A 16,443-nucleotide genomic window follows, 5' to 3' on the forward strand; every position below is an offset into this window, starting at 1 on the left:
AATATATGGAATAGGAAAAGAGAGATGAAGAAAGTGACGGTTGCTACCTTTCTTTACCCACAGAATAGAAACTCCTAAAAGCTCATCTTTATGATAAGCAACCACCTTTCCCTAAAGTTTTAATGCATGAAAATGATACATACTTGATGCCTTTATCCTCATTTTTCTTTTCCAATTTTTTGTTTATTATAAAGTTAAAAAAATAAGTATATACAAAAAATTTAGTCTAATTTGTTGCAAATTAGAGTGAATGATCTAACTTTGATGAAATTGTAGCTATAAAATGGACCTAACCTAATGTTTTATGCATAAATTAGTCATTTTGCACATTTTCCACCAAACCTAAAAATTACTCAAAAATTGCCATTACAAAATGATAGACATAATTCTAGCAGGACTAAGATTCAAAGAAAATAGATAAAATAAAAGTAAAGCCGAGTCCAAATAAGACTAGAATTCAGAATCAAAATCCAATCGGGAAAAAAGAAGATGAACCCTAGCTACTAGAAATATGATTACGATTCGGGCCAAATCGATTTTTTCAGAAAGTTCATTTTAGTCGTAGTACCAGAAAATTTTGTATTTAAAATGAATCTAATTTTAATAGAACTCATCATTATACGATACAAAATCTAATCCTGATAGGTAACTAAATTATATTCATAAACTCAAGTAATTCATTATATTAAAATAGTTTCAAAACTCTTAAATCACATAATACTAATTTCACCTAGAAGAATGCTCAATAACTCCAAATGATATTTTTAAAATTGAACCGGTGGATAGTTAGTAATGAGCTATTGGTTTATGATTCAATCAGTCAAATCTGTTCAACGTAGTTTGCTTCTAATTTTTATAGAAAGCCGTTTTTTTTATTAATTTAATTGGTTTAAATTCCGGTTAAACCAGCCAATTTAATTAGTTAACTTCTGATATAATCTTATATTCTTTCATTCTCTATAGCCGAATCAACTACAAATTTAAGAATGAACTAATCTAATGAACTTGAATTGGGTTTGATTTCCAAATATGATTTACAGTATCTTATGAGCAACATGGAATTTTGAGGTTGGAATAAAATGAAGGTCACGAGGCATTTCCATGTAATGCGTTGGTTTGGCCTGATTATAATAAAAGGTTAAAGACAACAAGTTTGGTACTCAGAACTGCTCAATAGTAATACAACAACAGCTGTGCATGGCCTACATTTTTTATTTAATTCTTCTCCATTCAATTTTCGACCAGTTTTTAAATATGCCTCTATGTGTATGAGACAGTCCAACGGTAAAATTCTTTGCAACAGCTATATATATCAGTCCAAATTTATTCAGATTTTTTTTAAAATTTTAAAATTGGTGTTTTGAGATTAGGGTTTAACGAAAATGTTGTTTCTATTTTCAATTAATTTAGGATAATTAAATTAGAGAAAAGTTGTTTTAATTTATTTAGAATTTTATTTATCAAAAAATAATTAATTAGAATTTTGAATTTTGAGAACAAAAATATTGTCTCATTTCTCCGATATACTCTTTAAAAATATCAAATTCTCTAATTTAAAAAGTTTGATAATAAATTAAAAATTCAATAGACTTTTAACCCATCTTTTTGTACCGCCTGACGTGGCAATTGAAGAGTGGATTGATTAAATTCTGTTTTTTGAAATATACATTTTTGGATGGGATTTGAACAAATGAAACCTTCTCACGTAAAAGGTGGGTTAAAAGAGTTGGTTAAAAATGTGGGTTATAAAGCATTTTCCAATTTAATTTTAAATTAGAGATTCACTCTTTATTTCATATCTTATCAACAAAATTTCAAATTTCAAAATAATTTTTAATTATCTCTTTTCTTAAAAATATAATATTATCTTTTTAATATTAAAAAACAATAAAAAAAGTAATTTAAAAATAAATAATATTACTTAATATTCATAAAATAAAATAAAAAATCATAAATCAGATAATCTATCGTACTAAAATAAAAAAAAATTATATTTTCTATCTTTGAAATACTCTCCATTTTATCATAATTTTCTTTATTATAAAAAGGCCTAATTACTTAAAAACACCCCATCTTAAACTTTTTTTTCGTTTATACCCCGTTGTAGGAAAATTTTCAATTATACCCTATTTCGGGTTTTTCATTTTCAACTTTACCCCCACTAAGGGTACAATTGATAATTTGAATAATTTATGAATAAAAATGTTAATAACAACAAATAGAAGGATTATATCATTTTTTCTCTTATTTGAAAAAATACAAATAAATCCTTTAACTTTTAAAATATTTAAATAAATTCTAATCATTAATTAAAAATTAAATTATTTTTTTAAAAAAGTCAGATCTACCATAATACTTCTCCGATTTAAAAATCCGTCATTAAATATTTTTTTAAAAAATTAATTTTTAATTTTTGTGCTCCTCCTTCTATGGGAGGAGCTCTTCTCCTTCCTTCCATGGAAGAAAGGAGCACGCAGCTCTTTACTTGAAGGAAGGAGCAGCGGCTCCTTTCCTTCCATGGAAGGAGGAGAACGCAGCTCCTCCTTCCATGGAAGGAAGGAGACTGCTCCTTCCTTTCATGGAAGGAGGAGCTGCGTGCTCCTCCTTCCATGGAGGAGGAGCAGATTTGAACTCCTCCTTCGAAAAAAAAAAGCGATTTTTTTTTAATTATTTTAGTTATGAATTAATTTTGTTAAGTTTTTAAATTTTAAAGAAATTAATGATAATTAATATAAATTAAATAGTTATTATTAGTTATTTTTTTTAAAGAAGATGGTATTTTTGTATAATTAATAACATTAACGTTTAATTAGAATATAAGTTAAAAATAAGGGACTATTTTAATTTTTTTTTTAGATGAAAAAAGAACAATTTAGTACTTCGGGGTAGAGTTGAAAATGAAAAACCCAAAATAGGGTATAATTGAAAATTTTCCTACGTCGGGGTATAAACGAAAAAAAATACAAGGTGTGGTGTTTTTAAGTAATTAGGCTTTATAAAAATTATGATTTTTTTTCAAAGACTAATTTTTTTATTAATAATAATAAAAATTACAGATGAACGATTCCTTAACACATTGAGTGAACTATTCTAAAAGAGATGATGAGAACTGTAAAAAATTACAGTAATCGACTAGGGCTTTTCCAACCATCAAGCGGGTCACCCAAAAAAATTAGGCTTGATTTTATTAACATGCTCGCACAACTTTCTGAACGTTCTAGAAGAGCCTAATCTCTGAACGTTCCATACCAAGTGATTATTGATCTCGATGGTCCTGCATCGCTTGAGCCACCGTTAAAGTAACATCCACAGAAACACCTTCCTCATTAATCAACTTCAAATCTCGAACCGCCACTGGTTCATAGTTAGAAATTCGTTGTAAGATGGCGACTCTAAATGTTTCAGAGATCCAAGTCGTTTGTACAGTAAAAAACAATTTAATCTCCAAAAATGAAAAAGACTACTCTTAATTTCGATTAGATCATATCTAATCCCAATTAAGATACTAAGGTAGAAATTTATTTTTAGATGTAGACCAAATTGGTCAAGAAAGAAATTTTATTCAAAATTAAAGATAAAAACTATAAAAAAAAACTAGAAAAAATTGAAATTTTGAGATTGGGGAGGTGATTGTTGGTAAAAAAATGGCTAAAAACCACCTTCCAAATGAACAAAAAAACTTACTAGAGTTTAAAAAAAAAATTCAAAAGAGAAAGACGGCTAGGGTTTTTAGCAAGATTGAGTTTAAATGATTTGAAAAGGCATCACAACTATATAAAGATTATGATTTGGAGATGTTCTTAAGAGTATTTTTGGTTTGACTTGGGTTAACCATTGTTTGATATCATTATCTAACGGTTGTGTTAAATATTTTTACGGTTATCAAACAATATATTTTTTATAAAATAGTTACCAATTATATTTATAAAACAGGATACAATATTAAAAAGGTATTAGCAAATTAATTATAACTTTTTAACTACTATAATTTAGCAGCCGTTTTGTTTCCTTTTATAATTTAGCGGCCGTTTTATACAAAAGATTACGGTTAACCATTTTATAGTTTTTTATATTTCGATAACAACCGTATTTAAAAAATTATAGTTTGATAACCGTAATGTATTTTTTACACGCAAACTCCCAAAATAGAGGTTTTAAAAGATTTATTTAAAATTGATCTTTTTTTTTTGAAATCATCAAATCTCATTAAATCGAATATGAAACAGTTACATTTGTAAGAAATTCGGAATAATTCGAAAACTAAATCCGATGACCTGACATGGAACAGACAACATGCTGCCTGATTCGCAGATCTTACTTACGAACATAAAATAAATTATTAACTGTTTCGCTAAATAAGTGCAGTCTTCGATCACTCGTCGATCAAAACTTATCCAATCACCCACAAACTCAGAGCATTCCATTCAATCACCACTTGATAACTCCTTCATAAAAAAGAGACAGCAAACTCCTACATAAAAAGGAGACAACAAACCTTTCACAGAGAAAGGACAACAAATCTTTCATAATGAAAGGACAACATAAAACATTCAAAAAAAAAACAAACAATGAAAAACAAATAAAACTAATATAGCTCATAAACGATTCCATTTTATTGATGAAAGATCTTCGATCTATCTTCACTTCTTGGTAAATGAATTGCGCTTCGTTGATAGGTTTTAATCCATCAAAAAAATGAAAAAGAGTCGCTATTTATTATATTCTATCAAATTAAAATAACATAAATAAAGGGATGGCTACCGTCAACAACAAAAATCAAACCATTGACGGCAGCCGGAAAAGAAATAAGAAGAAAACTCTTGGCGGCTAGGGTTTTTTTAGAGAGAAGAAAGAGGTTTGGTAATTTTATTTAAAATTGATCTTAAAAGCAAATGTTTGGTAATTTTAATACATTAAGCTTTTAGAAAATAATTGATAAAGATTCTAATGGAACATATGCTTCCAGATATATAAAATTTTGGAATGAATAATTTGGTGTTGATGGATGAGACACAAAGTCACTTTGCTTCTCCTTCATTTGATCTTTTTACAGAATTTTTCTTTCACTAACTTAAGAATCAGATGCTTCTCTATTCATGCCTTTTCCTTTCTTTACTTGAAAATATCATTCCACCTGCCTACCCACAACTTGGTTACACTTCAATCTCACCCTTTATTATTAGGGAAAAGGATCATTTATGCTCCTTAGATTTGGCTTTAGAATCAAGTAAGCCCTCAACGTTCGAAAAGGTTCAAATATGCCCCTAACGTATTAAAATATTGAAAACCAGACTCCTAATTTTGACGCATAAATGATACTTTAGGGGCATGATTGTCCAAATCGGGGGCCTGGTTGTCAACATTTTAAGACATTTGGGGCATATTTAAACCTTTTCAGACGTTGAAGGCTTATTTGATCCTAAAGCCAAACTTTAGGAACTTAAATGACCCTTTCCCTTTATTATTATCACTCCAAACAGTGACCAACCTAAGCGGCGTTTGGTTTAAGGTTGGAAACCGAAATCGGAATGAGAATCAGAATGAAAAGGGATGAGAATAATTGTTTTCATTTTTGTTTGGTTCAAAATTAAGTTAGAAATGAGAATTGGTAAACTTTAAACAAAAAAATTATTTATTATTTATTAATTTTTTTTTTATATAAAACAATTTATTTTTAAAAATTTATTTTAAAAGATTTATTTTAAAAGATTTATTTTATTTAAACTATTAAAATTTATCTTTTTATTATTTTAAGTATATTTTTTAAAATAAATATTTTTCTATAATTATATATTTATTATTTATTATTAAAATATTTTGTTAAATTTTGATTCCTATTTCCAAAAGTTCATTCTCATGGAGTAGGGGGAATGGGTGATAATCACATTCTCATTTTCTAATACAATTTGACAAAACAAATACAAACAATGAAAATCATTCTCATTTCCCCCTTTCTGTTTTAAATTTTTTTAGATAGACTCAGTCTATCATGTCATCCATAAACTAACCTATTAAATTATAACAAGTCATTATAATTGTGGTATTATCGTAATTTTAGTTGTTATTTTTTACACCTTTTAATGGTGATATTACGATAATACCGCTATTTTAAACGTGTTATAATATATAGGTTTAGTATATGGATGACGTGATAGACTGAGCCTACCTAAGATTTTTTTTTGTGGCGAACCAAACTGCCCCTAAAATTATTCTCAATGTTGTTAAAACCGGACCGACCAAATTAACCAAAAACCGGTCAGGTGTTCAGTCCGGTTACAGGTAAAAATCTCATAGTTAAAACATCGGTCAGAAATCGGATTGAACCAAAAAAATCTGGTATCTGACCAAAACCGGATGGATCCAATTTTTGGAAAAAGTTAGCGGAATACTCATTTTTTTTTCAATTTGTGCTCCCTTACACATATGTCAATTTTTTAGCCACGCAACACATTTATTTCTCTCTTACATAACATTTTCTTTTTTTCTCTCTTACACAACATTTGTTTTCTTTCCACATCATATTTTTTTCCTCTCTCATATATAACACATTCTTTTTTTCTTTCTTATACACATTAGTTATTTTTATATATTTTTTAAAATATTCACACAATAAAATTTAATATATATTTTTTATTTAAATAAATTATCACATTTTTATTTATTGAATTTGACTACTGAAATTAATAATTATTTTATTTTTAGTAAAAATTAACTTTTTTATACAATAAAATTATTTTTTATACACTTAAATACTGATAAATTATAATTACACTTCATAAATTTAATAATTAATTATAATTAAATATATAGTTGTATTTTTTATTTATAACTTTTAATTAAATAATTTTAATTTAATTAACAGTAAAAAAATTATTCTTTTTTCTCATAAAAGTAATTATTCTATATATTTTTAACCATTGATCACCGATAATTATATTTTGCATAGTAAAATTTTAAGAATATATAAATTTTTTATCTTTTATGGTGAATGGGACTGAAATCTTGTTTTACGCCCTTCTTTGGCGTTTGAAATTAAGTGGCGTGTTCCGCCACAACTGTTTGGGATGAGATTAAGTTGAAAAACGAAAAAGTATGTCACCGCTAAGCATAGCTACCAATGCAACCCAGTTTGTCTTATAATACGATGATAGTAGCAAGCAAGTCCTTCTTATTTATAAAATTAGTTATTTTTAATTTAAATCATTTATATTTATTAAAATTAAAAAATCCGATCCAATCCGATTCAACCCCGGTTGAACCGATCTAACCGTGAACCCCCGATGAAGCCGGTTTGTTTTCCGTTCCGGTTTTAAGAACATTGAGTATTCTATAAACGAGTGTAGTACCCGGTGAGTTATTCGGAATTGACTCGAAAATGTATTCAAAATTAACTCCATATCAATCAATTTGAGATACTCGAATCAATTGTCGATTTGAATTAAAGCACTAAAATACTCAATTCGACAAGCTCATGGATTTAACCGATCTTGATTGAAATATTTTTTTTATCCTTTATATGTATTTATAACAATATTTTTTACATCAAAATTAAAATTTTCAAATTTTTATATAGATAATTGAATCAAGTAAATCTTAATATTTAATTATTCCATCAAATTCGATCTCGAACATTTAAATCAAAACTCAATCGAATTCAAATCAAATTTCGAGCTTCGAATTTATAATCAAGCCGAACTCAAACTAAACAATATTTCAAGGCAACTTAATTACACTCTTTTTGTCACCCACCTAGTTTTCTAAAGATGATATATAGAACTTATCGGTCCTGAATCAATGACAAAATATTCATCCATTACCTTAATGCTCTGTATTACCCATTTTTCATGGCACCAAAACTTGCAACTTTATATGCCTTCGTTATCTCCAAAATTCCGAGCTAGAAAAAAGTTGCAATATAAAACAAAAAGAAAATCTGCAGATATTACAGATGCATCTTCTTGTAAGCACATCGCTTTAATTTTCCGTGGCGAATATCAAGAAAAGAATCAAGATACAAATATGCTCTTCACACTATACATGCTGCTGTTTCTGCCGTTTCAGTTGAAGCTCTTTCCTTCATCTTCATTCAGAATACGATTCCGAAAATCATTCACCATGAGGGGCAATCCATCTCTCAATGAAATTTTCGGCTCCCAGTTAAGCAACTCCTTTGCTTTGCTGATATCTGGTTTCCTCTTGTGTGGATCATCAGCAGTATTTGGTCTGAATTCTATTGTCGCACTTGAGTCGATTGTGTCTTTGACAACCTACATATCAGTGGGAAAAACTTATACAAGTATGCCGATATAAACTTCTAGAGTTGTAATCTCTCTCTCTATCCAACACGAGAGCGTGGACACACACATACGTTTGCTCATTAGCAGACAATACTAGTTCTACATTATACGGAAACTTCACGAGTCCTATGTTTGGGCTTTTCATTTCCGGTTCTAAAAACACTTCAAAAACTCTAAAACTCAATATTATAACCTATTCTTGTAAAAACGTTTTTCCGTTTAAATTGTTTTCATTTCCATGTAACATGGTCCTAGCTTTATATACAAAAGCAACTTTAAAAATATGAAATGCACACCTCAGCAAGTTCCAGCATAGTGAACTCTCCTGGGTTGCCAAGATTGAATGGCCCTACATGCTCACTTTCCATTAATGCCGCCAGTCCGTCAACCTATCATTGGAGTATTTAGTCAATTTTAAATACCAAAAGACAGTTAACATATCAGAAGAGTTGGAGCAAAAACACAGCCATTTAGCAAAAGAATGATACATCTTTGAGAAAATTCATGGGAAATGACCAAACATACCAAGTCAGACACATATTGGAAGCTCCTGGTTTGTTTTCCATCACCATAAACAGACAAAGGTTGTTTGCGGATGGCCTGAGATATTCTTGATGTAATTAAAACCAAAAAAACTGAGAAGTAACCCGAAATGAAAAATTAAGCTAACCGCCACCATTCAATGCGGAAATGTGAAATGGAATTCCATACCTGAGCAACAAAATTGCTAACAACTCGACCATCATCTAAACACATACGAGGTCCATATGTGTTAAAAATGCGAGCAATGCGAACCTAAGAATCATAAGATTTGTCATTAACCCATAGGTTGAATGAGGAAATATGGGCATCAATGAAGCTCAACAAACGAATTAAGTAGTAGACATAAATTTCTATATCCATTTGTCAAGCAAGTCTACCTTTTTCAACAGAAAATAACATATTTTTAGCCTGCATGTCTGTGGCACTCAAATCTCATTTACTCCAAAGTTAATCTTTATCTTTCAGCAATGGAAGATTAATGTTTCACAAAAGGACTTCAGAATTAGATAAAATGGCCCAGAAAGAAAGCCTTAACACTGCCAACCAAATCAAACTAAAAGAAAAACTAGAGCAGAAGGAGAATAGAACTTCATATTTTGATAATTTCTCTATAAGTCTAAATAATTATGCAGAAATAATGCTTTGAACTTGTAAAGAAATAACGAAAACGGTTCTTCCAGCATTGCAACCAATGCAGAAATTAAATAACCCATCTTATCTCCCAGTGAGACGAAAACTATTCACAGCTATAAACACTGATCCAGCTGGAACTAAAATAACAGGGTTATTTTCTCATAATATACATATGATAGAAGCTGAAAATCTACAATTTCGCTAAAATCTACATATTCTTATTTATTTCCAACAACGTAAATCTTACTTCTCAATTTATTGTACCCTTGGATGATGAAAGCAAATCTTTCTTATGGTGATAAAAATATGGTAGCCATAAAAATCACAATAAGACATAAACGTGCCATTTCTATTCTTGTTCAAGGATGAGAATAAGTTGGTTATTTTTCACTTCACAGTTCTTCTCTGAATTCGGAATTGTAGAGTTGCTTCTTTTTATTTTACTATATTGCAGTTTCCTCCAATCTTACAAATAGCACATAAAAATCATAATTTCACTTTCTACACACTAATGTGTTTAGCTGTGAAGTAGTGAACAATAACCGAGTGGTACTTCATACTTAATTCAATATTTTTCTCCAAGAGTATGCTTGGGAAACGTCATGGGGCAATGTATAACAGAGTAAATCCACATTTTTAATCAGCTTATAGTCACATTTTTGCCTGATAAAAATTGTCGCTAAAACTTTTGCTTAAGCACATTATCAGCAATTACTCAACTTTAACCTCTGCAGACCGTAGATACAATATAAAAGATAGAGAAAGCTGATTGAACAGGTACCCTAGCTTTTTAAGGTCATATTTTAGCCCAATACGTTGCCCTATATACCATGCAAGAAGGTTTATTGAAAAATTCCAATTCCATCGAATTAACTGCAAGGAATCAAACCATTCGTGCTTTAAAAAATGGGTACTTTATGTGACCGGTGACCATAAATTATCAGACAGTTGATTAGTTCTAAGTTCTACATACTTTATGCAAGAAAAGAATGATAAAATCCACAGAATGTAAAACCAGGCCCTTAAATTGTTTATGGAAATGAAGTATATCATATCGCTTTTATTTCCTCACAAGAGACAGTTTGCAGCTGCAAGCAAATATGCTTACTGAGCTTCCATGGCACTTTCAATGAAGCAAATGATTTCAGATGTTCACCAACAAAGTCAGTAAAACATTAAAGCCAGGCTTATTGAAGAACACCGACATTTATATTAAAACAGAACATAGTTACACTACATAGTAAGATAGCTCACAGTAGCTTGAATGCTGCAGAATGAAATATAAAAATAAATAAGAAAAGAGATTGATAAAGTTACCTCAACTTCAGCACCTCGGTGATAATCCATAGTTAATGTTTCCGCAGTCCGCTTTCCTTCATCATAGCAGCTCCTCTCACCTAAAAATTTCAAGGCCAAAAACACAATTATTATAAACTACTCTAAACATCTCCCGCACTATACAAATGACAAATCAAAATGCAGCAATTAAATTCTAACAAACCTATTGGATTAACATTTCCCCAGTAAGTCTCCTTCTGCGGATGCTCAAGCGGGTCTCCATACACCTCACTCGTACTAGTCAGCAAAAACCTCGCACCGACCCTCTTTGCTAAACCCAACATATTAAGAGTACCCATCACATTTGTCTTGTAAACCAAACACTTATAGTCAAGAATCACATCTCAAAACAATCAAGAAAACATACAACATTATACTAAAAATCAATTACAAAAACAAACACTTAAAGATAACCAATCTAGGTAGCACGGACACTTCATTCAATTAACATGTCCCATTTCAGAAACATTTCACACTTGATGTTTCGGATACGAAACTTCATTTTTTATACATGAAAGCTTAAAATAACACCATTTTGCAGTGTCCGTATCCGTGCTACCTAGAATACCTAGAAGATAATCAATTGGAAAAGGATATAATAGTCTTGACAGGATTGTACTTATAATGAACAGGAGAAGCAGGGCAAGCTAAGTGATAGATCTGATCAACTTCCAACAAAATCGGTTCAACGACATCATGTCTAATCAGCTCAAATCTCGGGTTCCCAAACAAATGAACCAAATTATCCTTTCTCCCAGTAAAAAAATTATCAATCACAATCACTTCATCGCCGCGCGAGATCAACTTATCAACTAAATGACTACCCACAAACCCCGCTCCACCCGTAACCACGATGCGCAGCCTCCGCCGCCCAATGCCGGCCGGCACACGCGCAGACAGAGAATGCTTGGGGAAACTCGACGAAGAATGGACGGTGGGGATGGATCTGATGAAGGAGTGGGTAGAGGATGATTGGGCGGGGTCGGACGGGCCGAGGCGGGAGAGATTGGGCTGGAGAATGAAGAAGGTGGAGCCGATTAGGATTCCGACGAGGATGAAGAGGAGACGCTGCTCTTTGAAGAGGTAGTTGATGGATCTAGGGAGGGATCTTGAGGGGTATTTTAGGGTTTTGGGCGAGTAGAGTGAGGGCTGGGAGGTGGGTATTTCTTCGTCTCGGCGGAGGTGGTAGCTTGCGCTTGATTGCTTGTGAAGCTGTTTCATTGTGGCAATGGCGATTTTTTGTTGGGGAGGGAAGCGGTTAAAGTTGGAGGGAAGAGGCGGGTATTGGTCGGTAGTGGTGTAACTGAATTGACGTTCAGCCCTCTTCTTGAACTTCTTCAAATTATTATTTTTACTTTGTAATAAATTTGATTTATAAGTAGGGTCTTTTCAGTTGAAATGAATTTCAATTTTTATATTAAAATTTTATTTTTATAAAATATGTGTTTGATTCAAATGAATTTTCACAATTTAAGTTTGAATAAAGTGTCAACCACGCCCTTAAATTTATGACACGGGGTCATCTAATTCAATTTATACTTTTTAGGGTTAATTCTATATAAAATCACCATCTTTATATGTTATTTCATTTTAATCACGTCATTTTAAAAGTGTCAAATAAAATCACCACCTTTTATTTTTTTGCAAAACTATCACGAATGTGAAAATTCTGTGTATTTTTTTTGACTTGACAACCGGAATCAACAAGAAAATAGTAAGAGGAATGTATTTTGTGTGTTAATAGGGCATTAGTCAAATTTAAACATTTATTTGGGAGAAAAAAATATTGAATTTTACTCATCGATGATAGATTTGCAAAAAAATGAAAGATGGTGATTTTATTTGACACTTTTTAAAGGACATGATTAAAATGAAAAAACGTGTAAAGGTGGTTTAACCCTACTTTTTAAGCAACTAATCGCAAAACTCTTCATTTTTGAGTTAAATAACCTATAATTTTTATTTTTATTTCAAAAAATAGATTAGGATAATTATATCGCAAGAATTAGGGAAGTATCTAATTATTTTTTTGCATCCCTCACCTCCGATTTGTATTTTGTGCGTTTTAAAAATACAATTATAGGGTTATTTGTTCCAAAAAATAAAGAGTTTTAGGATTAGTTGGTCAAAAAATTATAAACTGGGTTAGATGATTCTGTGTCACAAGTTTAGAGGGTGTGTTGACCCTTTATTCATTTAAATGTACATTTACATTCAAAATAAAATATTTAATTTAATTTAATTTATTTAAAATTAATTTTATATTTAAAATTTTGGAAAACTAAATACAAAAATTTATTTACAAATGATCTTCATAGAACTTATTTAGAAGTGACATGAAATCTACACTAGAATTAATTCTAACATTCCCTTAGAGAATTCTTTTATGAAAAACACTCAATTGTTTTGAAACATTTGAAATATTTATCTCCGTGAAAAAAAATTAGAGAAATCTTCGCTGTTTTAGATTTTATTTACAACAACATCCAGTTTTTTTAATATATTTACATTTTATATATTTTTTATTTTTCAAAATAATGTTTTTTAATTTGAAAAATAATTTTTTACATTCTCGCCAGCATCTAATCTTTGGTGTTTTTATAGTGCTTTTTTATTTTTAGTTTGATACTTTTATAGTGCACTTATAGATGTATTTATTGTGTATCTTATGGTGTTTTTATAATGTTTTTTTAATCTTTTGTTTGGTGTTTTTATAGTATACTTATAGATGTATTTATATTGTATTTATGGTTTATTTATAGTTTTTAGTGTAAATACACTAGTAGCATCAAAATAAACAATAATAAGATGTAAATTAAAAAAATATTGTTTTTAAGAAAATAGGACATAATTGAAGACATAATGGACAAAAACAATTCTTAGCAATAAATATATTAACATCCGATCGAAAATGATATGTGTACAAAAAATCAGATTACAAATAACAATAACAGTTAGATTATAAATCTTATTAAAAAAATATAAACAGTCACAAAAACGACAGAGCAAAAGGAAGAAGCTCGTGACAAATCGTCGGATGGTGCCATTTTCGAACACAACACTACCAGAAGAAATACGACGACGATGAAGTTTTATTTTTGTTGGACTTGAATAATTTGAAACAATAAATCTAAGTAGATGGGAAAAGAAAATTCGTTGATAACTTTTTCTACGGAATGCACGCCACAAACCTTGCCTGGAACAATCCCGAGAACTGCTTAAAAGTGAGTACCAAAGCTTTGGTACCACTCTTGAGCTAATTCTTTCAAAGTAGTGCGGAACAATTTGCATATGACATGGTCCAGATTGGTCTGGACGTTGATCACCGCTTGGAACTTGTGTACATGGATTTTGGGGCATCTGGTACCATTGTACGACTCTAGGTTTGTTGGAAATTTGAACTTTTCCGAAAACTCGTGGGCTATGATGAAATCGGCCAAGGGTGAGTCGTTGCATAGGGATATATCCACATTGTCATATCTTATCCCCAGCCCGCTCATCACTTGATGTATTTTCTCCTCTAGATGCTCATCTTCTTCTTTGGAGTTTGGTTCTCCTCCCATCCAAGATTTATCATCTGGAATGGATATCGGCATGTTCTGTTTTGGTCTGATCCTCCAGTTGGTTTCTCATTATGCGTTGGCTTCTTCCTTTTGTCAACTACGGTGGCTGAATTCTGAACAGGTAGCTTTTTTGGAACAGATGACTTTTTTAATATCTTCCAAAAACTGGCAATCTCCGTGATAGCTTTAAACATGGCTGGATTAGTGATTGGCTCCTTTGTTGGAACTCCTTCATTGGCTCAACTGTCAGATTCACTCGTTTGATAGGTTGTGGGTCACTTATCTCCCCTTCTTCATTTTTTGGTAGAAACAAGTTCAGCGCCGCTGGTCCCTCTTCTACTACCCTGTCACCGACCGGCAGTGGTACATCATCTCCGGGAAGATTCATAGTAAAATAAAATTAATCTGAAAGGAACAATGAAACAATAAGCTCCACGCGCACGCATTTAATTATACAAGTAAGAAACTCTAAGATCGCCTATTCGTGCCTTCCTGCATAGAGAACAATAAACTTCAAAGGACGTCAGGTGGTGTTACCTAAAAGTCACTCTGATTCGTAAATCAATAAGGGTTCTTTGGTAGAAAATAAGATTGATAAGTGTTTTAGGCTAATTATGTTTCTGATACCGTGTCTTGGAACGTGGTTTTGCCCCACAATCTTCTGTTCGTGTAAGGCAACGTTAGCCGATATTCTCGCTTAATGGGGATGAGAGGCAACTTTGCCCAATATACTTAGCCAGGCGAAGTAGTTCATATGGAAATCTCTCCTTAGGCGTTCTAGCTTCCTTGTGGGAGAATTTATCATGGGCGATCTAGACTCTTTAGGAAGACTTTTAACTTAGGAGAACTCAACTAGTTTGGCGAGGTGTCTGTGGACAACTCGCCTAGGGCGTGACTATTATCAAGTCAGTGTCACCTATAAACTCAATCCCTGCATGTAAAATGTCAACAAATAAGCATAAAGAATACATTATTGTACAACAACTGAAAGACCCTATGGCAAACCGTGATTTTTGAATGAGAATCGAAAGATTAAACTCTTTGAATGCGGAATATAGAAATTAGAAAGAGTTTAAAGGATAGAGGACTGACACAAGAGATTTAGAGTGGTTCGGATCACAAATCGATCCTACTCCACTACTCAAACAAAGTTTGAGATTTTGAATCCACTAAATGAGATCCACAAAGAGTTTTCTAAGATAACTCCAAACTTAGTGCTTTGTAGCTAAACACCAACTATGAGATTTTCCAAAGCTAATTTCTAACTCACAAGGGTTGAGTTTTTCCAGAGCTAAACTCTAACTTACAATGATTTAGGAGTTTACAAGTTTACTCCAACATTACAACAAAACAGATGTAATTTAAAGATGTGTGTTTGTTGTTTCAAGGTTTGCAAATCATTTTTCTTGAAACATTTCAAATGGGTTTATATTTATACCCAAAGAAATCTACAACAGAGCACAAACAACAAAAAAGTTTTTGTTGTCAGCATGGAGGTCGCGCCCGCTGCCAAGGGTGTTGCGCCCGCTACCCAGTTAGAAGGCATATTCTTCCAACGGCTCTTGCCACATGTCAACACTTCATTAGGCCATTCAAGAATATATATTTGTTGAGCCTTCAAAAGATCTCTTGGTCGCGCCCGCGAAGTTTATAAGTCGTGCCCGCTACTTATGATAAAAAAACCAAGGGTTTCTCAAGTTTTTTGGTCGCGCCCGTGAAACCTGGGTCGCGCTCGAGATGATACTTTGTCGCGCCCGCGACAGACCTTTCACGCCTATTACCAAGACTGGGTAGCGCTCACGAAAACCTCCTAGACAGCTTGAATCTCAAAAACTTGATTCTTACTAGAAGGCTCTGAATTGACTCTCGATGGTTCCTATGAGTTCCTATACACTAATAAAGATTAGACACTCATATTTGATTGTCAAAGTCAAAACAAAGGAGTATGAAAGGACAAATGTCCAACAACAAATATTAATTGATTATATATAAAAATAAACTTAATATACAGTCAGAATTAACTACATGTAAACTCAATGTAAACTATGTATAAACTCAATATAAAATCA

The 16,443-nt window shown here is 31.6% G+C and overlaps 1 protein-coding gene across 1 annotated transcript; it reads right to left on the reverse strand.

Moving 5' to 3' along the window:
* Positions 1-7,653: 7,653 nt before the first annotated feature.
* On the reverse strand, positions 7,654-12,160 carry LOC126662193 (UDP-glucuronic acid decarboxylase 1). The gene is made up of 7 exons (XM_050356091.1): positions 11,408-12,160; positions 10,975-11,121; positions 10,791-10,870; positions 9,009-9,092; positions 8,823-8,897; positions 8,594-8,686; positions 7,654-8,267 (listed from the first exon to the last, which is right to left on the reverse strand). The coding sequence occupies exons 1-7, from the start codon at positions 12,030-12,032 to the stop codon at positions 8,058-8,060; spliced, it is 1,314 nt and encodes a 437-aa protein (XP_050212048.1). The 5' UTR covers positions 12,033-12,160; the 3' UTR covers positions 7,654-8,057.
* Between the last annotated feature and the right edge of the window lie 4,283 nt (positions 12,161-16,443).

This window comes from Mercurialis annua, linkage group LG1-X (genome assembly GCF_937616625.2).
Source record: "Mercurialis annua linkage group LG1-X, ddMerAnnu1.2, whole genome shotgun sequence".
Lineage (NCBI taxonomy): Eukaryota > Viridiplantae > Streptophyta > Magnoliopsida > Malpighiales > Euphorbiaceae > Mercurialis > Mercurialis annua.

Excerpts from the sequence above, each read along its gene's own strand:
- LOC126662193 (XM_050356091.1), bottom strand. The coding sequence starts at position 12,032 with ATGAAACAGCTTCACAAGCAATCAAGCGCAAGCTACCACCTCCGCCGA. Across the intron at positions 10,871-10,974 it reads GGGAAATGTTAATCCAATAG|GTGAGAGGAGCTGCTATGAT; the intron begins GTTTGTTAGAAT and ends TGAAATTTTTAG. Across the intron at positions 8,268-8,593 it reads CTATGCTGGAACTTGCTGAG|GTTGTCAAAGACACAATCGA; the intron begins GTGTGCATTTCA and ends ACTGATATGTAG.